The 23,699-nt window shown below is 42.4% G+C and overlaps 1 protein-coding gene across 2 annotated transcripts in view; it reads right to left on the minus strand.

Annotated features, from left to right (window-relative positions):
• The window catches only part of LOC143924688 (BTB/POZ domain-containing protein KCTD5-like), a 97,377-nt gene that overhangs the window by 39,215 nt on the left and 34,463 nt on the right, over window positions 1-23,699 (minus strand). For both annotated transcript variants that reach the window (XM_077449100.1, XM_077449101.1), the window contains exons 3-4: window positions 13,263-13,354; window positions 587-682 (exon numbers count right to left, since the gene is read on the minus strand). In XM_077449100.1, the coding sequence (XP_077305226.1) occupies window positions 587-682; window positions 13,263-13,354 (188 nt within the window). The remainder of the gene's footprint in view (window positions 1-586; window positions 683-13,262; window positions 13,355-23,699) is intronic.

Here is a 23,699-nt window from a genome sequence, read left to right on the forward strand (position 1 = left end):
TACCTGTTTTTAAGGCAAAACATATAAGGTGACAACGGGTCGAGAATCTTCTCCCCGCACTCGCCGTCACCATTTGAAAAGAGCATGGCAGAGTTCTATGAATGAATGAACTACAAGTGCTAACATCCTTTGTGGCTGACAGATTGTAGATCCCAAAGAGTGCTCTAGGTAGTTCATTGATTCTTCCTGTCATTGTGCCCTTTCAAACAGACAGTTTACAATGACAGTCTGCAGGAGCCCCACATTGCACCCATGATCTTCTGATCATGAGTGCAATGCTTTCCAGGCTCCTAGAAAAAGAAAATCGTAAATGCACATTTTTTTACCTGCAAAAAAAATGTGCATTTGTTTTTTTCAAAAAAGTGAACTTGTCCTTTAAGGAGACCAGAAGGTAGCAAACCAGAGGCCATAAAACTCCACATGAATGTCAGTTCCACTTAATTTTGTAGAACAAAAATATAGTTTGTCAAAAGCAAGCAGTTCACGGTAAATCATATGCCATTGCATTTACTTTTAAAAAGGAACAATTATAAAAACAAAATGAAACATTTAGAATTAAACACCGTAAGCTACTCTCATGGCTTACCTGCTCAAACTTCCAGCCATCAGACATTGTGGAGACCATCTGAGTGAGCTCTTCCTCCTGACACTGCAGCACTCTGTAAACATGTTTAACTGGCACCTTGCAGTGGACAGAAAAAGTTAAATAATTATTAAAATAATCATTTGCTAGCTATACTCCCTTATGTGGGAGGCAGACAAAAGCTATAAAAAGTATAAAAAATGTATAGTAACACAGTTACCACATTCGTTCTAAATACTGGACTAGAACAGGCAACGTGTAGTTTAAAAAGGATACTAACAGATTTTAAACATTAATTAGTAAATCTAGTGCAAATCTAAGAAACTGCAAGCTCCCACTTACCTTATCCCAGAGATCTGCAGCACTGGGATAGTGATTGCGAACAAAGATTCCACCTTGTTCTTTGTGTTGGTCCAGTATTCGCTTCTGCAATTTCTGCTGTCATTCTGATTATTACCCCAGTCTGACGTCTGATATTTATAACGCTACCTGCCTGGTGGTCATACTGAACTCTGACGACACTGCATCTGCCACCAGATCAGTGCAAAAACAAGTCATCCAGTGCCACCAGGGACTGAAAAGCAGCTCACCATATAATTTTTGGCCTAAAACTAGTGAAGTCAAGATGCACTATAATGCACAAATAGCCAAAATATTATCAGAGTATGCAACACACCATCAATTAAAGTTGTGGAAAATCATATTTCTCCTGAATTAGCAAACATACAGTTATATAAAGACAAGACACATGATTGCAAAAGTCAAAATGCCACCAGCAAATATTAAAGGCCAGTCTGTGGCAGATTGCTCTCCAGAGGGCAGTAGAGCAGCAGCTGCACTGCCTGCCAAACGCAGCCTCTTGTATAAAATGTAAAACCGTGCCTTGGTAGTTCAATGTGAACTATAGCCGTCAGCAGCAAAGGGTGACAGTACCTGTAGTTCATTCATTCACTGAACTCTATGAATAAATGATACAGCCATATGGGCAGAGTCCATCGTGGCCATGCTCTTTTTGAATAGCGACAGCGGGGAGAATATCCCCAGCCTGCTGTCACGAGTGGTTGGGGGGGTCCTGAGAGGAATCTGGGGGAGAGCAAGCGTATCCTAAACAGTTTACATCATAAATATGGGTGTAACATGTTCACAATGGTGAACTTATCCGTTGAGCATTTTCAACTGGGTTGTGCTAGGAGAGTATCCCCATTTTGTATTTGGCTACTACTACGATTGGAGGCAGCAACAATTGAGATAAGCGAGCATTGCACCTACTCCAGTGGTGGAATAGTGGTGCATTGGTGTATTTGGCACTGAAGAACATCACTGCTTAATTGATCTCTGGTGAAGATTTATGCATTGAAAGTCAAAGTGAACACTAATTTGTTACAGACATCTGATTTTTTTCTTTAGAGACGTTTTTCTAATTGGGTGGAGAACACCCAATATATAGCACAGGTATGTTTTTATGTTTTGTGTACAGCACAAAACAAAACCGCACAGTGGATGATATAATTTATTCAGATTTTTTTATTTTATTTTTCCCACAATTAGACGTTGATTTAAGTGAATGATTATTCTACAAGTGTATCCAACACATATTATCCATGTTGATTCACATTTAAAAAGGAGCTGCACAGACTTTAGTACACTTTTTTTTAGGCGTATTAGTGAGCGAGTACACTTGTTTGGTGGTTGCAGAAGTTCCATTCCACAAACTTACAGTTGTATGCAAAAGTTTAGGAACCCCTGACAATTTCCACAATTGTCATTTATAAATATTTGGGTGTTTGGATCAGCAATTTAATTTTTGATCTATCAAATAACTGAAGGACACAGTAATATTTCAGCAGTGAAATGAGGTTTATTGGATTAACAAAAAATGTGCATATATATATATATATATATATATATATATATATATATATATATATATATATATATATATATATATATATATATATATATGCGCATCAAAACGGAATTAGACAGGTGCATAAACTTGGGCACCCTTATTTTATTGATTTAAATACCTGTAACTACGTAGCACTGATTAATTGGAAAACACAATTGGTTTGGTGAGCTCATTAAGCCTTGAACTTCATAGACAGGTGCATCTAATCATGAGAAAAGGTATTTAACCACTAGAGATCCGCGCTATAGCCAAATGACGGCTACAGCGTGGACCTCCTTTGCCGGGACTACGTCTATTGACGTCGCCCGTGCACGAGCGGCCTGCGCGTCCCCTGAGCCGACCGGCGGCCTTGATCGGGACATCAGTCCCGATCACGGCCAGCCCTGCCAGTGCCCACCTGCCAGTGCCACCTCATTAATAAATAAGTGCCCCCCGTCAGTGCCACCCAGCAGTGCCCACAATCTGCCTCAACAACGGTGCTGCACCCCAGTGCCACATATCCATATAACTGAACTGAAGATGTTTTGTAAGGAGGAATCCAGACACTCATTACAGGCTATAGGAAGCGTCTAGAGGCTGTTATTTCTGCTAAAGGATGCTCTACTAAATATTTATGTGATTTTTCTGTTGGGGTGCCCAAAATTTATGCACCTGTCTAATTTAGTTTTGATGCATATTGTGCATTTTCTGTTAATCCAATAAACCCTATTTCACTACTGAAATATTACTGTGTCCTTCAGTTATTTGATAGATCAAAATGAAATTGCTGATCCAAAACACCCAAATATTTATAAATGACAATCATGAAAATTGTCAGGGGTTCATAAAGTTTTGCATACAACTGTACTGTATAGTTCCTTTAGCAGAGCTAAACTTCTACCTTGACATATATTTGTAAAACGTGATGTTTATCCACAGGCCCCCAACGAAGTCCAATGCCAAAAAGGTCTCAGCCTATCTTGCTGAGCCACTACTTTTAAATGAGCTTTGAATAATTTGTTGCACTATACAAATGTGAGTTTCTGCAGTTCTAATATAGAATATTTGTTAGTCTTTCACTACTGCAAGACTTTTTGTATTTATGCTAGAGGTTTGCTATTGTGAAGATTTTGTTTTACAACCTAATGAAAGTGAAGAGCAATATCCTGGATCTTCTTTTGAATTCATGCGAGTGAATTTGTCCTTCATAGTTTTAGTGTTTAAAAAACAGTATACGGTGTGCTACTTTTTAAGCAATGGTGGTACTGGATGTGCGTTTCTGCAATGATTTGGCAGTGGATCAGGATTCATTTTGATACACCTGGACTCCATTTTCATGTTTGCATTTTTTACAAAATTTGATCCACGCCCTGGAGGAAGCCATGGAAAGTAGGTGGGACAACCCCCAAAGCATGGATCCTAGCCTTGGTCGTTTGGAGTGCACGGCAACGAGCTGGAGATATACCATGTCTGGACCTACTGCAATTAAAGTGATTTCAAAAGCAGAAGGTTTTTTTAAAAAATGTATGCATTAAGATAAAAAGCCTTCTGTGTGCAGCCGAACCCCCCCCCACCCCCATACTCACCAGAGCCCCATCTAGTTCCAGCGATGTTGTAGGATTGTCTCGGCTGCCTGGGACTGCTCCTCCTCAGGAGAGAAAAGGGTGGGGCTGGGCCGGGCTATGGCTCCATGTCTGAATTGCCCCAGGGAGCTCGAGTGCTTGCTGTGGGGACACTCAACGGGAGGGAAGGGCTAGTAGAGCCGGAGAGGGACCCGAGAAGTGGAGAATCCAGGCTGCTCTGTGCAAATCCACTGCACAGGCAGGTAAATATAACAAATTCTTTATATTTAACTTAAAAAAAAAAATAATAATAACTTTACAATCATTTAAAGGATGTGGAGCCTGATACACATGATTACCAGTGGATAAGCATAGATCTCACCAAGGACCATGACACAGTGTCAGTCCTATAGGGCTATGTACCAAGCCCAATCTGGGTTACACATTTATCAGCTGTATTGCTTGTGGAGTAGTCACTTTTATTCACACTGCAAGCTGCTATTACATTGTATAATCTCAAAGAGACTTATCCAGCATTAGTCCCAGCAAGGTGTCCTTTCCAACTTAAGCTCTGTGTTTTTTTTTTTTTAAGGGAAGGGTGTTACAGTTTAGGTGGGATATATGTTGAGGAGGGTGAGCAAACATCATGGGGAGGGTAACAAGGAAGGGGGTTTTCCCTTTTGTAAAAATGTTTATATATATATATATATATATATATATATATATACCGTATATACTCGAGTATAGGCCGACCCGAATATAAGCCGAGGCCCCCAATTTACCCCCAAAAAAACTGGCAAACTTATTGACTCGTGTATAAGCCGAGGGTGAGACATGCCTGTCCATCCCTGTGTGTGTGTCCGTCCATCCCTGTGTGTCCGTCCATCCCTGTGTGTGTGTGTGTCCATCCATCCATCCATCCCTGTGTGTGTGTGTCTCCATCCATCCATCCATCCATCCCTGTGTGTGTGTGTGTCTCCATCCATCCATCCATCCATCCCTGTGTGTGTCTCCATCCGTGTGTGTGTGTGTGTGTGTGTGTGTGTGTGTGTGTGTGTGTGTGTGTGTGTGTCCAGCCTACCTTTGTCCCGAGCCTCCGTCCCGTGCCTTGCCTCCTTGCCTCCGTCCCGTGCCGTGACTTGCCTCCTTGCATCCGTCCCGTGTCGTGCCTTGCCGCCGCCGTCCCGTCCCGTCCCGTGCCGTGCCTTCCCTTGCCTCCGTCCCGTGCCCTCTTCGTCGGCGGCCATTGTAAAGTTCAAAAGCTGCGCCGCCGCCTTCGCCTGTGATAGGCGGAACACTGAATTTCCCAGCAGCCTGTGTTCCGCCTATCACAGACGTCGTATCATCCTCGTCCGTAGTACGAGGATGATACGATGTCCGTGATAGGCGGAACACAGGCTGCTGGGAAATTCAGTGTTCCGCCTATCACAGGCGAAAACAGGACTGGCCGCTGTCTGTCTGCTCGACACGCTGATCGAGCGGGCAGACAGCGATGACTCGAGTATAAGTCGAGGGGGGCACTTTCAGCCTCAAAAAAGAGGCTGAAAATCTCGGCTTATACTCGAGTATATACGGTATATATATATATATATATATATATATATATATATACACACACACACACACACATATATACATATACACACACACACACATACACACATACATACATACATATATAAAATAAATGTTTTGCCTGCATAACAAAAAACACAAAAAAACAAAACAAAAAAAAAAAAAAACACAAACACTCACTTATGAGGATGCATCATCTGTCCGCTGCCACCTCTAAGACCAAGAGCTGAGCGATCAAGCACCACTGATCACTCTCTTTCGGTCTTCAGTTGGCAGAGAACAGGGGACAGTCAGCGGCTCTTTGCTCTGCCCCTCCAGCACTTACTAGAGTGCTGGGCTGTGACGGGGTCTGGCTCAGGCTCTCAGCGGCATGCTGAGAGGCTGAGCTAGCTGCCAGTCAGGAATCTGTGCAGATACTGGCAAGTCGGGATCCATCCAGGGAAGAGACTGGCCTAGTGACATCAGCTGACAGTGGACTTTATTGTTGGCTAAATATGGGTCACAGGAGTGCAGAACTAAAAATACACTCCTTTAGGTATAACTAAAGGCAAAACTTTTTGCTTTCGTTTTGGATAAAGTGTAGAGGGATTAGAAAACCTATTAATTGTGGTCTGTGCCGCTGTTGAGAGAGATTCAGCCTCTTTGTCCTGGTTACAATTATTAAAAGTGAAAGAAAATCCCAAAATGTTGGGTTGTCCTCTGGAAAGAAATAGAGGGGAAATAGTCCAATGGGGACATAAGCTCTGGTGACCTGGGGGGCCCCAAAAGGATTCCCTTAATTTGCAGGGATTTCCTCACTTCCTGTTTTGGCTATGGGACAGGAAGTGAAGGGAAAGCTCCCCAGTGGGACACAGATCCCAGCTTTGTTTGCTAGTGTCCAAACTCCTGTAAGTCACAGTATAAAACTCTTGTGTGAGAATTAAACCAGTGTCCCCAATAGGTAAAGAAATATAGTATGGGGGGTCTGAGCACAAACAAAAATGAGAATCTGTAACTGAAGTTACACAGAAATGTCATCATCCCTAGATGCACTTGTTTACTTTTCCCGAGCAATCTAAAGAATCAAAAAACGAGAGTGCCTGATTACAATTTTTTGACTGCTGAAAAACTGAGTGGCAGATTGTTGAAGGGTTCCTTTCATACAATGCCTTTTTATTCAATCAAAAATAGATGGAATGTATATATATATTGTCAACATGCTATATGGTTTTTATTTGGAATGAAACAAAAAAAAAAATTACCCTTGTTATGTGTATGCATGTTTACATTATGTAATGAAATGCATCCACAGTTTGTCATCTTTTTCCCCGTTTAAGATTTTTGGCCTCAAAATAGTGCTAATTAGCTAGAAGATTTTCTGGCCAGGAATTCCCTTAGCTTACTTTACACTCATCTGCTGCAGGCAACAGTCCCTGCTAGACTTTGCTTGCATCACTCAGTCCATTAAAACAAACCCTTTCACTGATCCCATAAAAGTAAAAAGGAACCTCCTTCTTGGGTTGGTGTTGTGCAGATCTGCGCATCAGTACAGATGCTGTTAGCATTACCGGCCACGACTAAATTTGAGATTCATTATCTGGGTGACGTAAATAATCTCAGCTCAATGAATGTTTTGTCTGTTCTGGTACAGATAAAATATATACTGAGGGCACTTTGTTAATGTTGTTCATATCTGCTGCAGAGGACTTCCTTTTATGGAACATTTTCATTCTCTCGGTTTACCGAAATGCCAGCAAGTACAGAACAAACTGTTGATGTTAAGAGTTAAAGCAGAATATAGCGTGCTCTTCAAGCTCCACAAAAAAAAAAAAAAAAAAAAAAAAAAAAAAAAAGAAATATATATATATAATTTTTTTTTTTTTTTTTTTTTTACACATATACACACACAAATCTCACAAAAGTGAGTATACCCCTCACATGTTTGTAAATATTTTCTGTTTTCGTGTGACAACACTGAAGAAATGACACTACTACAAATGTAAAGTAGTGAGTGTACAGCTTTTATAACAGTGTAAATTTGCTGTCCTCTCAAAATAACACACAGCCATTAAGGTCTATACCGCTGGCAACAAAAGTGAGTACACCCTTAAATGAACATGTCCAAATTGGACCCAAAGTGTCGATATTTGGTGTGGCCACCATTATTTTCCAGCACTGCCTTATCCGTCTTGGACATGGAGTTCACCAGAGCTTTACAGGTTGCCATTGGAGTCCTCTTCCACTCCATCATGGAATTGGTGGATGTTAGGGACCTTGCGCTCCTCCACCTTCTGTTTGAGGATGCCCCACAGATGCTCAATAGGGTTAAGGTCTGGAGACATGCTTGGTCAGTCCATCAGCTTTACCCTCAGCTTCTTTAGCAAGGCAGAGGTGTGGAGGTGTGTTTGGGGTTATGTTGGAATACCGCCCTGCGGTACAGTCTCCGAACGGAGGGGCTCATGCTCTGCTTCACTATGTCATAGTACATGTTGACATTCATGGTTCCCTCAATGAACTGTAGCTCCCCATTGTCGGCAACACTCATGCAGCCCCAGACCACAACACTCCCACCACCATGCTTGAATGGAGGCAAGACAGACCTGTCTTTGTACTCCTCACCTGGTTGCCGCCACACACACTTGATACCATCTGAATCAAATAAGTTTATCTTGGTCTCATCAGACCACAGGACATGTTAAAATCTGCCAGTTGTCAATAGAATAGGAAGTAAGGTGAAATATGGGAATGCCTGTTCCAGTGGGATCTCCTATGGCTTTGGGAGATTCCCCTAATTCACATTCTGTCTCTGGGACAAGCATTCACACGAGCTGGAACTATGTACTATAGCCTACGTTCGTGTAGAACTAAAAGACAAAACATGCCCCCCGTCCCTCCATTTTGAAAAGAGTAAAGGAGGGTTATAAGGATGAAAACAAAAAAAAAAAAAGAGAGAGTAAAAAGAGGGTTATAACCCCTCAATTTTATTTGCCATCTTTGTCCCCATTTGATAGATCTCCCCTTCACCTCTTGCCCCTTAGCCAAAACAGAAAGTGGGAGAAAATCCCTCCATAAGTAATGGAATCCCTGGTTGTCACCAGAACTAGTATACCCAGTGGAAATGGTAACAACCCAGAATTTGGGATTTTTCTTGCATTTGTTCTGGTGACTGTTAGCACCAAAAGTGAGAGGGTGCAAAAGTGTACTTCTGCGACTCACAAGATAAGGTATGGTCATAAGCTTTAGTCATACTTTTTAAAATTATACCTACAATATTTTGCACCATGTGGCGTTTTACAAGGTTTTTTTCTGGTGGCTAAAACTAATGCCTTCATATACCCATTTGTTTTTCTGAAGTACCTCTAACCAAAAAAAAAAAAAAATTGTACCTCTCCTTTCTCTTGGTGCCAAATAATGAATTAAAAATAAAAAAATTACCTAGAGCCAATATTTTAAACCATCTTGGATTTAAGGGATTGAACTTTTTGGAGTTTAACCAAAATACATTCCAGGTGCACCAAAAACAAAATGGTGTACAAATCTTGTAGCTTGTGTTCTTCAGCCACAGCCCAAAATAGGTAAGCCCGTAACCCACTGGCAGCATGCACCATATCCTTGCTCTATGGTGATCTCTTTACATCAGCGATAGACAACCTTAGAGAACCTTAGAGAGATGGAGAGCTACTCGAACAACACTGATTAAGTCAAAGATCACCTGGGGCCGGTTGACAATAGAACGCAATGCCAGAAAGGCATGTTCCATGTGTTTAAAAAGCACTACCTTTGTGATCTACTGTGGGTGATGATACATTGTTAATCGCAAATGGAGTGGAATGCAGGGTGAAAGAGTGCGTTGCGCTCAAAATGCAGGGTGAAGGAGTGTTACGCTCAGAATGCAGGGCTTGGAGGGGGGGGGGGGGTGGGGGTGTGATGTGAAGGATGGCAGAGGAGGACACTGCTATGGGGTGGCCCTGCCCCCTTCACATCACCACCAATCTCCCCTCCCACACACAGTAGTGTCCTCTTCCCCCTATGACATCCTACCTGTGCACACAGGAGACAGAGAGGCAGCACAGCTCTGGAGAGGAGCAGGAGCTGGCAGGATGACTTTTCATATTAATAGGCTGGTGATTAGGACCTAGCAACCAATCACCTGCGAGTTAACTTAAAAAGTTAACTTGGCCAGCTCCTCCTCCTGTCCTCTGGCCTGAGCTGTGCTGCCTCTCTGTCTCCGCTGTTCAATGATGACAGTGGCGGAGGAGGCTTGGGTGGGGGAGAGAGAATGACTTAAGGTGTGACTTAAGGGAGGCTGAGGGCAGAGAGGGAAGGCGGGGGTTAGCGGTGCAGACCCGTTTTTCATTCTGTCACCTACCTGCGATCGACAGGTGCCCGACCCCAGCTTTACAGAATTCCAACATGCTCCCTGATGAATCATAGATACAGTTCTCCAAACTGAGCTTGGCATATTGCAGAGCCATAGATCTGGCTCACTAGGGGGCATGTCAGAACTCTGCATTAAGGTCACTGGCTACAGAAAGCAAGAATTCCAACTATACAGCTGCCCGCAGGGGACAGGCTTTTCTACTGAGGAGGCTTTATTTTGTTGTGTACAGGAGTGAGAGAGCATGTGGGTCAGTACTGCATGGAGAGCTGTCATATCGGGGAGGTGCAGGGGTTGGTCCGTTTGTAACATGTTAAATCCTGAATATGGGTGTAGCATGTAACATGTTTTGAGAGGTGAACCTATCCTTTAAATATATCAGCTACGTACAATATACTGTACAATACCAAAAGATTCAGCGAATCTGGAGAAATCTCTGTGCATAAAGGGACGAAACACATTACTGGATGCCCGTGATCTTTGGGCTCTCAGATTGCCTGTTTTTTAATGCAGTGCTTTCTGTGATGGGCATCACTGCATGGGCATCACTGCATGGGCATCTTCTGTTGGCCAAAGTGCATTGGAAATGATCTGTTGCAAAGTGGAAAGCTGTTCTGTGGTCAGATGAATCTAAATTTCCTTCTGGACTAAAGAGGAGAAGGGACCGGTTTGTTATCAGAGCTCAGTTCAAAAGCCTGCATTTCTGATGTTATGGGGGTGAATTAGTGTGTATGGAGTAGGCAGCTTGGACATCTAGGAACGGCAACAACAATGATGAAAAATATATACAGGATTTAGAGCACCATATGCTCGCAATGAGACATCTTTTTCAGGGAAGGATTTGCATATTTCAGCAGGACAACGCTAAACCATAAAGATGTGTAAAAGGCAGAGTACCGGAATTCCTCTTATGCCACTTCCAGTCAACACTGACACTGCTTACGCCCTACGCGTTATGTCACAGTCACGCCTTTATGGCATTTTTATGTTTTTTTTTTTTAATGAGAGTGCAATTCTTATTAAATAAATTGGCTTTATCTTTCATCACACTACACTGGGAGGCTTTTCTCTGTATTTACTTTACTGAGGGCTATGCAGTATGATTACATGATTTAAAAGGGACCTCATCCTAAAATCTGTGGAGATACTCTACTAAGGGAGACCCCTGTGGACAGAGGTGGAAGTGTCCCAAATACTGAGAGCTGTGCACCCTGGAGGATTGGATTGATGTATGCTTTTAGATCAGGGCTCGACAAAACCCGGGCGCCAGGTCGCATTGGCGACTAGAATTAGCGACTGGCGCCTGGGGCAGCACAGCTGGGGGTATCCTGTCTTTGTGGACCCCCCCATGTATATACATACATATATACATACATATACACACATATATACACACACACTTTTTTTTTCTTTTTTATTCTAACACCTTAGAGAGTAAAATGGTGGTCGTTGCAATAATGTCTGTCACACCATATTTGCACAGCGTACTTACAAGCGCACTTTTTTGGGGGAAAAAATAATTTATTTAATAAAAAAAATAAGACAACAGTAAAGTTAGCCCAATTTTTTTTTATATTGTGAAAGATAATGTTACGCCGAGTAAATTGATACCCAACATGTCATGCTTCAAAATTGCGCCCGCTCGTGGAATGGCGACAAACTTTTACCCTTTAAAATCTCCATAGGCGACGTTTAAAAAATTCTACAGGTTGCACGTTTTGAGTTACAGAGAAGGTCTAGGGCTAGAATTATTGCTCTTACTCTACCGATCGCAGCGATACCTCACATGTGGTTTGAACATTGCTTTCATATATGCGTTCGCTTCTGCACGCAAGCTTGGCGGGACAGGGCGCATTTAAAAAAAAAAATTTTTTCTCAGTTTAACTTTTATTTTTATTTTTTTTCACTGTTCTTTTAAAAAAAAAAAAATGTGTGTCACTTTTATTCCTATTACAAGGAATGCAAAAATCCCTTGTAATAGAAAAAAGCATGACAGGTCCTCTTATATATGAGATATGGGGTCAGAGAGACCTCACATCTTATATTTACACTAAAATGCAATTTTAAAAAAAATCGTCATTTGAAAAAAATAAAACAACTAAAATGTCCCTCTAAGAGCTATGGGCAATGACTTGGAGACAGGTGGGGGGGCTGGAGGCGCTATCTTACCCTCACTCGTCTCCATGTCAGGCCAGGGACAGGTCCAGATCGCCGTCACGGACCTGGCTCCTAACTTTTTTAGCTGGCTCCTAGATTCCAAGCAAATTTGTCAACCCCTGTTTTAGATTACAAAGTGCAGGTGAGAGTTCTGGGAGACTGGATAGAGCACAAGGTGTTATGCTATACTAGGATCACTACAGTGGAGTGGGTCACTTATTGGCAAGGAAGGTCACCAGCACCATTGGATTGATGGCACTCATTCATTGTGAACTCAATTTATATTTTTCAATAAATATTTTTAGATTTGTATACATTATATTTTGTATTACTATACTTTACACCTATATTGGTTATCATTTGGCAGTGCTACACCACACAATTAGGATTAAGACTAGGCATGCCATGGATGCTGTGACCTGGAACAGGAAGATATCTTGTACAAAAGATGGACATAAGGGAAATTGATTGGCCATGACATTACAAACTTCAGCCACAACATGAGCCCAGAAATACAAGGCAAACTAAAAGCACAGGGAATATAACTACATTATTATTAAAAACGGCAAAAACATTTTGAAAGTCTACAAAAATACGTAATAACCTGGAAGAATAAAAATAAATAAAACTTTGCAAACACCATGAAAACAAATGAACTGCAATAAATCCATCACTGGCAAAGTACTTTTACATGAGTCAGATTATTATATATCAAAATCAGTGCACCAAGGTTGTCACATTTCAGCTTGCCTATTGACATGTTGGACGGTCAATGTCAAAGCTGAAAATAGAAGCATGATTAGTTCAGTCTGTGACCCATATCCCCATTTGACCTTACACTTAAATACAAGACATTGCTAAAGCTAAAGAGAGGACAGTGCAATGTGCTTATTACAGGCTAAACCTAAGCCAAAAGTAACAGACAAGGGTACAGAGTACAATATTGTTCAAAGAGAAAGATCAATTATAATAGTCTACATTTATAACAAGTATCTGGTACAGTTGTCAGGCTCTCTATATAAAACATGAAAATAACATTGGAAAGTGTAAACTCAAGTGGGACTCTTCTACAATGAGTTTTCCTGGACCAAATCCACCCCCCCCCCCCCCCCACCACCACCCAATGTCACAAAGCCTCACCTGTGATGTTTTACTGTCCCTCTCTCTTATTCTGTCCTTTACAATCTTAATTAGTGATGTGATATTGTAGAACTCGGCTTCTTCCAGAACACCTGTTGAAAGGATGAGAGTGGTAAAAGGTCAGTTGAAGAAAACCTCACCTACCTGGACTCAGAGTGCATTAGAAGGTTTTGAGTTTCATGTCCATAAAATATACATTTGTTTCCTATTCCTCTGAATACGCATTCTCAGGCAGCCCTAGGTAGAATACACATTCTATAGGAAGCTGCCCCAGAATCATCTTCAGCATTATTAAAGCAGAAACACAATGACAGTGTGCCAACTAGATTAGCCTCTATAAGCCAGGTTTAAAGTATTGTAATAAAGTGCATCTATGGTCAAAATTGAAAAATCATTCATTTCCACATTTTATATCAATTATTTCAAGTTTACTTCCATTAATCTGAATGATCTAGAAGCTTGTAAACTTAATTTTTAAAAAGGATCCACACATTTACTTCCTGGTAGTCACTATGCCTTGTTGATAAGTCGCTGCCATGTCACAGAATTTACAGAGGCCGCCTTCTGAACTACAGAGATGCTGAGAGGAGGAAGATGTGTTTTAGGAGAGCCCTACAGGAATCATACAAAGAAATGGCCAAGGAAACACTGTTTGCAGACAGCAAAGGACCATGGCATATGTAGTCCTTAGAAACTGAAAGTAAACCACAGAGAAGTTTCAAAGCATGCTGGAAATTCCAGGGAGTTTTGGAAAGATGTCCAGCAGGCAGGACTCACAACATGACTGATTAGAGTAAGCCTTTACTGGATTGTCAAAAAATAAAAAAACTTGTTTGTATTGCTATTACAATGCTGACATTATAGTACAAACGTTTGTGTGGTAACCTTAGGATTTTCTTTAAATCAGTAAAGCTAAATTGGACTGGCTGTCGTGGGTTACTGATCTTTGTACCATGTTACTGAATAAAACACAAAGCTCATCTATAGAAGGTTGAGAAACCATCAGATTATCCACCATCACCAAAAAGAGCACATTCAGAACAAGGCTGCGTACCCTATGCATGGCCATTTTTTTCCGGTACAGGGGATGCACAGGTGTTGCATGCATCCTACTGTTTATTGGAACACATGGCTGCACAGACAAATGCTCTGTGTCCCAATGTTACACTGTGTGTGTCCATGCAGTCATGTTTCCCAATAGAAAACAATGAGATGCCGGCACAGGGACACAACACCTGTGCATCCCCATGCCAGGGGCCATACCATGGCCCTGCACAAAACATGCAGCCAAGCACCTTGTGCGAACAGGGCCCAATAGTAAAAATTTAGCTGGGGGGTTAGGGGACCAAGACTGGCAGCAGGGGAACCAAGAAGAGGAGGATCGAGGCTTCTCTGTGCAAAACCATTGCACAAAGCAGGTAAGTATAACATTTATTTTTAAATAACAAACAAGGTTAACATCACTTTAAATCAGAATTTGCTTCACAGAAAACTCAGGGGACTTTAGAGATCAGGCAAGCATGAATTTGCAGAAAGATAGCAAAGACAATTCTGGTAATTAGTACATGAACTTCTCATAAAGGAATCAGGCCGAATAGCCAAATTAAACAATAGAAACATCCAAACAATACACACACAAATACACATGAACAAGGAGAATAAAGAAAATATACCACAACCAGGGGGTTTCTCCTACCATAGATGCTCCAGTAATCCACATCAGACATATTGTCAAACCAGTTGATGGTGTTCTCACATAAGGGTTTTACTTTCACTTGTTGTTAAATTCCCTACTTGAATCCCAGCTTTAACTGGTTTGACTTTCTAGTCATGTGTTTAAGGTGCCCGATTTCTGAAACTGTCACTTTTGGTTAAATCCCTTAGAAGGACCCTTCCATCACCAGGGTAGGCCCCCTCATTTCTTTGATCATTTGGAACAAAAGTTTGGAGCTTAGAGATTTAGCTACGACAGGCAGTTTCAAGCATCTAAGCTTCTCACATAGCACTGATGTCTGTTCACATTAGAGGTCGACCGATATGGGTTTTTCTCTGGCTGATGCCGATATTTAGAAATCATGGTGGCTGATGGCCGATATGTGATGCCGATTTTTTGGGGCTGATATTTTTTATATTTTATTTATTTATTTATTTTTTATCCCCCTTCATCTCAAAAAACAGACATCTTTCCCACTGGGGCGCTTTAAGCGCTTTTGGGCTAAAAATAGCGCCTGTAAAGTGCCTGCAAAATGGCTCCCCTGCAGTCTGTGTGAAAGACCGAGTGCTTTCACACGGAGGCGATGCGCTGGCAGGATGTTAAAAAAAAGTCCTGCAAGCAGCACGTTTGGAGTGGTGCATACCGCTCCTCCACCACTTCTGCCCATTGATATTAATGGGGACCACTGCCGAAGCGCATGCAATCCGATTTGGCAGCGGTGCTTCACGGGAACATTTAATCTCTCCTTCGGCCGCTAACTGGGTTATATGCGCCCCGCTAGCAGCCTAATAGCACCGCTAAAATGATGGTAAATTGCCCCTAAAACTAGCAGCATTTTACCATCAACGCCTGCCCGCTCCAGTGTGAAAGCAGCCTATAAAATAAAAACCGGTAGTCAAAACTTTTGGACAAAAAAAAAAAATGGGCCAACTTTACTGTTTTAGGGTTGTTTTTTTTTTTTTTGTTTTGTTGTTTTTTTTTTTTAAATCATTTTGTGTATTTTTTTTCCCCAAAAAAATGCATTTGAGAGACCTCTGCGCAAATGCCGGGTCACGTAAAATATTGCAACAACCGCTATTTTATTCCCTAGGATCTCTGCTAAAAATATATATATAATTTTTTGGGGGTCTAAGTGATTTTCTGGCAGAAAATACAGGGCTTTTACTTGTAAGCAACAAGTGTCAGAAAAGAGTTGAGTTCATTCATTCAAGTGTAAACATTGTATCCATTTGCTCTTTTCTTTGCAGACTGCCCAGAGAGGAGACAAGTCCCTTCTATGAAGACTCGGGAAACTTACATTGACTTCTATTACAGAAGTAATTTCCAAGTCGGCTGTTCTAAATCAGCCTTTTTATCAGCCGATGCCGATTAATTAAAAAAACTGCAAAATACCGGCCGATATATCGGTCGACCCCTAGTTCACATGCATAGGGCACTTTGGCTTTATGCCTGGAAGGCTGCTGAACATCTGGCCCAATTTTGTCTTTTGAGAAAAGTTGCCTCGAGACCTGCTCTCAAAACCATCCTTGGCAATGCCACTGCTACTAGTACTTTTATTTTATAATTATTTTTGTCATTTATAATACTACTATTACTATTTTGAATATATTGCTTTTTGTCACGAAGTTTTGAAAATACATTTTTTTTTTCTTTGCTTTCTTCATTTTCAAAAACAAATGAGAGCTGCAAAATACTCACCATGTCTCTCAAGCAAATAGCTTGGGGTGTCTACTTTCCAAAATGGGGTAATTTGGGGCGGTTTTGTGCCATCTTGGCATTTTACAGCCTTCAAAACTGTGATAGGTAGTGAGGAGTGAAATCAAAAATTTACGCTCTTAGAAATCCTGAAGGCAGAGATTGGTTTTCGGGGCCCTGTGCGCAGCTAGGCTCCCAAAAGGTTCCACATATGTGGTATCCCCATATTCAAAAGCAACAAAATTTATTTTGGGGTGTAATTCCACATATGCCCATGGCATGTTTGAGCAATATATCCTTTAGTGACAACTTTGTGAAAAAAAATAAAAAAAAGTTTGTAATTTTCCTGCAACTTGTGGCAAAATATAAAATATTCCATGGACTTACCATGCCTCTCAGCAAATAGCTTGGGGGCGTCTACTTTCCAAAATGGGGACAATTAGGGAGGTTTTATGCCATCTTGGCATTTTATGGCCTTCAGAACTGTGATGGGTAGTGAGGAGTGAAATCAAAAATTTACGCCCTTAGAAATCCTGAAGGCGCTGCTCGGATTTCGGGGCCCCACAACACGGCTAGGCTCCCAAAAAGTCACACGTGTGGTATTCCCATACTCAGGAGAAGCAGAAAAAAAAATTATTTTGGGGTGCAAGTCCACATATAACCATGCCATGAGTGAGCAATATATCATTTAGTGCCAACTTTTTTTTTTTTTTTTTTTTTTTACAAAAAGTTTTGTTTTTGGTCATTATTCAATCACTTGGGACAAAAAAATAAAAAAAATTCAATAGGCTCAACATGCCTCTTAGCAATTTCCTTAGGGTGTCTACTTTCCAAAATGGGGTAATTTTGGGCGGGGGGGGGATGTACTGCCCTGCCCTTTTAGCACCTCAAGAAATGAGATAGGCATAAAGTAAAACTAAATGCTGCATAAATTCCAGAAAATGTACCCTAGTTTGTAGACGCTATAACTTGCAAAAACCAATATACACTTATCGACATTTTTTTACGCCGTCTCTTTTAAGACATGGCTAAATAAATTTTGGCCTAAATGTATGACTAAAATTGAGTTTACTGGATTTATCGTCTAAAAAATAAAAAAAAAATAAAAAGTAGAAAACATTTTTTTTCCCCTTCAAAATTTTCAGTCTTTTCCGTTTATCGCAAAAAAATAAAATATCGCAGAGGCACTAAAATACCATCAAACGAAAGCTCTAATTGTGGGGGGGAAAAATACGCAAATTTCATTTAGGTACAACATTGCATGACTGCGCAATAACCAGTTAATGCAGCGCAGTGCCAAATTGTAAAAAGTCCTCTGGTCTTTGGCCAGCCAAATGGTCCGGGGCTTAAGTGGTTAAGGAAACCACTCCAAATCTTATACACAAACCAAATGACACAAGAAAAATACACACAGGGATACTAGTTTAACCACTTGCTTACTGGGCACTTAAACCCCCCTCAGTCCCAGACCAATTTTCAGCTTTCAGCGCTGATGCACTTTGAATGACAATTGCGCGGGCATACAACACTGTACCCAAATGAAATTTTTATCATTTTTTTCCCACAAATAGAGCTTTCTTTTGGTGGTATTTAGTTACAGCTCGGAGTTTTATTTTTTGCTAAACAAACAAAAAAAGATGCAAAAAAAAATAAATAAATAAAATAAAAAAATCATGTTTTAATAGTTTGTTATAAAATTTTGCAAACGGGTCATTTTTCTCCTTCATTGAAGTGCGCTGATTAGGCGGCACTGATGGCTGCATTGGTGGGCACTGATGGGCTGCACTGGTGGGCACTGATAGGAATAGTTAAGGCGGCACTAATAGGCACAGATAAGGCGGCACCGATGGGCACAGATAAGGCGGCACTGATGGGCAAAGATGGGCACAGATAAGATGGCATGGATGGGTGGCACGGATGGGTGGCACGGATGGGCACTGATAGGTACCACTGATAGATGGGACTGATGGGCACTGATAGGTGGCTCTGATAGGTGGCACTGCTGGGCACTGATGGGCGGCACTGCTGGGCACTGATGGGCGGCACTGCTGGGCACTGATGGGCGGCACTGGGTCGCAGCACCTTTGAGGCAGATTGTGGGCACTATGGGTGGCACTGTTGGTGGCACTGCTGGATGGCACTGTGGGTGGCATTGTGGGTGGCACTGTAGGTGGCACTGATGGGGGGCACTGATGGGGGGCACTTACTTTTATTCAGGATGGCACGGCGGTGGGCGGGTGGGCACTGGCAGGGGGCAGGTGGTCAGCTGTATTGCTGGCCGTGATCGGGACTGATGTCCCGATCACGGCCGCCGGTGATCGGCTTTTTTTTTCTCTCCTCGTGCTGTCAGCGCGAGGAGTAATAGCCGATTACCGGCTCCGTTCTATCACATGATCAGCTGTCATTGGCTGAGAGCTGATCACGTGATAAGGGGTCGGGATCGACCCCTTGCACGGATCGGTGATCAGGCGAGTCTCACGGACTCGCCGATCACAGAGCGCGCCGTGCGCGCCCCTCAGGGGGCGCGCAGGCCGCTCGTATCCGGGACGACGTCAATAGACGTAGTCCCGGAAATGTAGGTCCGCGCTGATGCCGTCATTTGGCAATAGCGCGGATCTGTAGTGGTTAATACTAAATGAGAATAAAATAGACAGCTCTAAAATAAATGCTCTGATTAACAATCCCAATAAAAATGTCTGGTAGGAGCCCACCACTTCAATAAGCATAGACAAGAGAAAAGAAGACCCACAGTGTTTATACCCGAGTGATAGAGGTGGATGCACTACCCACGGGAAACACACAGGGCTGACCCTGGTAGCATGTCTAGGTTACAGGTGCACTATACACCTATGGTCAGCCTCGGGTGGCCATCTTCTCTGACTCACCTGTCTAGGAGAAAGAGTATTCAGAACCCCCTTAATTTGCACAGCGTTCGGCCCCAACAGTTCTGGCATTCTTTCTTTCACTTGCCAGGTAACAAGTTCCAGTATCTCCTGCATGTGGACTGGTGCGGCTGTGTGCAACATCCAAAACAGTCCCCAGTGCACTGTCACTGAAAGAACAGTTCTGGCTTTTCCATTCACAGGACGTACGGTGCTGACAAATGTATTGAGCTTTACATTTTGTGCAAGAAATGCCGCTGGCACTGCCCCTATCAGGGACAGAACCAGGGACAAAATTTTAGCCGGGGAAGGACAGTGTCCTCAGTTCGGGGGCTGTATGTCTGGCCACCTGGTCACCCATATGGCGCCCATGGCACTTGCCATATCTGCCATACCTTTAGATAAGCCACTGCAGTCTCCTGAACCCAATATCATTGAGCCACTCGGAGGAGATCTCAAAACGTGCAGTTCATGCAAGACAGCCCAGGGATTTACAGGAACTGAAGGCTTTTTGCCAAGAGGAATTGTCAGCTTTACCATCTGAGAAGATAAAGAGCCTCATCCACAAATAACACAAAAGACTTTAAGCCGTCATTAATGTTAAGGGGGGGGGCGGGTAATACATGGTATTAAGAACTGATATATGTAAAATTTTTGATCAGGGTAATTTGGCTAGTTTCTGTTGTCATTATTTAAAAAGACTAAATACCGTTGTCTGATAATAAATGGCTTCATCTCAACACTGACCATGAGTGAAGGAAGAGTTTTTGTGTTCTCATTCATATTCTCTGAAAAATGGCCAAGAAATCATAAATTCTGCCAGGGTATGTAAACTTATGAGCACAACTGTATATATTTTATAAACCAAATTTATTAAACAGAAATAAAAGTATTGTGATTTTAATATTTATTAAATTGTTTATTGGCATTAATTTGTTCTTCATCATTTGTATTTATATTCCATTTCGAACATTACAATATGCTGGTTACTAGTAGCTGGGAATCACATTTTAAAAACTTTTGTTCTTTAATGGATACATTTATACAGCATCCTTATCCGGATTTCAGGTACTGCTCTATGTCCTCTGAACTGATGGCTGACTCTGGTGTATAGTTGGGGGGTCCCAATGTCGACAGAACATCCAGCGGTGCTCTATTCCCTTTGTATTCTTTAAAAGCCTTGGCTACCATATGGGAGGGGCTTGACAAAGAGGGAACACACTCAAAACAGGTTGCTGCCCTACTTTAAAATATCATCTCGGCTATGAGGACTATTGTTAGTCCAGAGAACGACACTCAAAAGTGTATATACTGGGGTTGATTTACTAAGACTGGAGAGTGCAAAATCTGGTGAAGCCGTGCATGGTAGCCAATCTGCTTCTAACTTCAGCTTGTTCAGTTAAGCTTTGACAAAGAACTTGAAGTTGATTGGTTTCTATGGAGAGCTTCGCCAGGTTTTGCACTTTAGTTTTAGTAAAGCAACCCCACTGTGTGCTTCATTAACCGGATTCAGGACTCTCCATTCCTGTCATACAAAGCAAGTGTGCCATTTTAATGAATGTAATAAAAGGATACAGAATATTAACTGGATCCCGCCCTCTTGTTTATTCTTTATTTGCATCAGCACTGATCAGCCCAGTTACAGGAGCCTAATGTTCACACATCATGGACATTTCCTAGAAACAATTTTTTTTACCGGCGTCTAGCATTTTTACAGCTCTATCGCTGGAGCCTCAGAAAGCACAGCTCAAAAACGCCATGGACTTACGTTGAGAGGCGTTTAAGCTACAAAACACGCTCATAAAAGCAGCTGTAAAAATGTCCATGGGCATGAGACCTAAAAGTGAAGTTGCGGCTAAAAAGTGCAGTGGGCCTAAGCAGCAAAAAAGTAAAAAGTATATTTTAACCTGATCAGGAATATGTAATTGTATAAAGATTGACGTAGAGGATATATGGTTATATTAATTTCTTAATTGACTTTAAACAGTACTTCTCCCTCAACCCTTCAACTCTATTACACAAAAAAAAAAAAAAAAGGAATTCATCTTCTACCTCCTGATACACATAAACACCTTTTAAGTCAAGAACAAAGTCAGGTCATGGTAACCCGATTTCAGAACAGAGTGCTTCATCTGCTTTGGACAAAATATCCACTTTGTATTCATTTTAGTAAGGCGCCAGTTAAAAAAGAAGTTGTAAAGGCAGAAGGTTTTTTTTATCTTAATGCATTCTATGCATTAAGATAAAAAAAAAAAAACCTTCTGTGTGTACCATCCCCCTCCCAATTACCTACCCGAGCTGCTCCTCTCTCCAGCGATGTCCACAATCCCCACAGCCATCCAGTACACGCCTCCTGATAGGCTGAGACAATGCGGCACTATTGGCTCATGCGGCTGTCAAAGTCAGTCAGCCAAGCAGGAGAGAGGAGGAAGTGAGGCCAGGTCAGGGCTCCGTGTCTGACTGAATACACTGTGCTCCGACTCAGCTTGGGTGACCCCTGTAGCAAGCTGATGGCCGAGGGGCACTCAAAAAGGAGGGAAGGACTAGGCGCAGCAAAGAGGGACCCGAGAAGCGGAGGAAATATTTAAAGTGGAGTTCCGACAAAAAAAAAAAAAAAAATAGGATTTTTTTTGTACTAACCATAAAATCCTTTTCTCTGTAATTCACCGACCGACACAGCTCCTCTCTGTAACTAAATGGGTTGTATAGCCTGCCATTAGGAGAACTAGGCAAAATTGTTACACAATACACAGAACTTTTAATCCCGCCCCAGTGCTATCAACCCTCCTCACTGCTCCCAGCAGCTTCAGTACGTCAACAAGCAGTATAACGTAGAAAAAAGGGGAGTGGGTGCTGTGTCGGTCGGTGAATTACAGAGAAAAGGATTTTATGGTGAGTACAAAAAAATCCTATTTTCTCTTATATTCACCGACCGACAAAGCTTCTCTCTGTAACTAAATGGGACGTCCCCAAGCAGTGCCAAACGAGGCATGGGAAAAAAAACGGCATAAAAAAACTTCATCCACCATGGCAAGTAGGAAATAGTGAAACCAAACCCACAAAAAAACAAAAAAACAAAAACAAAACACACACACATGCACACACACCAGCGTTTGGAAAACCTCCACCATATAACCGGGCATCCTCAACATGAGTGAACCCCAATCGCGATCCCGCGCTGCCTCAGCAACGCCAATACTGGAGCCAGTACTTTGGTAAAGACTGGGGGGGCTGATGCCAGGCCAAAAGGAAGAGTCACAAACTGGTAGTGGGCATCCCCTACTGCCAAACGCAGACATTTTTGATGCCGAAGGCAAATGGGTATGTGCAGGTAAGCATCCAGGATGTCTAAGGATGCCAGGAAGTCCCCTTGATGGAGTGCAGCGACAATTGAGCGAACAGATTCCATTCTGAACCTCTGCACCTTTACAAAGTGATTGAGGGCTTTTAAGTCCAAGATTGTGGTTCCCAAGAAGGAAGGGATACGTCCAAACAGATTGGAGTAGAACCCCTGGAAGTGTTCCGATTCCAGAACCGGTACAATCACCCCCTGATTTAGCAAGTCCCTTACTGCTCCTAACAGGGCCTCCCGGCGAACCGGGCACACGGGTATGCTGGAGGGGAAGAATCTGTTTGGCGGCCAAGAGAGAAACTATCTTGTAGCCTGTGGAAATCAGATCGCCGACCCATTGGTCGGATAACCGGGAGGTACACTGGGCTGCAAACTCCCGAAAATGACCCACCACCCGATAAGTGGGTGGAGGCAAACCTTCATGCGGTAGCACTTTTGGTCGCAGGCTTGTTAGGCTTGCGGTTCCAGGGACACTTTTGACTGTCCGTGGGCATCCTGTCGGGCTGGGGGCGTTTTGCCGAAGCACCGGGCGGATGAAAAAGCCGACTGCGAGCGGAAAAAGAGGGCCCTTGCCTGCGGCGAGGCTCCTTGGCCTTCCTGGCCTGTGGGAGTAGTGTACTCTTACCACCAGTGGCATTCTTAATAACGTCATCCAATGAGGCTCCGAAAAGCCACTCGCCAAGGAAGGGAAGATCCGTCTGGGCTTTCTTGGATGCCTGGTCAGCAGACCAGCATTTCAGCCAAATTAGGCACCTCAGCACCACAGCTGACATTGAAGCCTTGGATAACAGAGG

This window comes from Lithobates pipiens, unplaced genomic scaffold (genome assembly GCF_037356315.1).
Source record: "Lithobates pipiens isolate NorthernLeopardFrog02 unplaced genomic scaffold, aLitPip1_a1.2 Scaffold_22, whole genome shotgun sequence".
In the NCBI taxonomy this organism is placed as follows: Eukaryota; Metazoa; Chordata; class Amphibia; order Anura; family Ranidae; genus Lithobates; species Lithobates pipiens.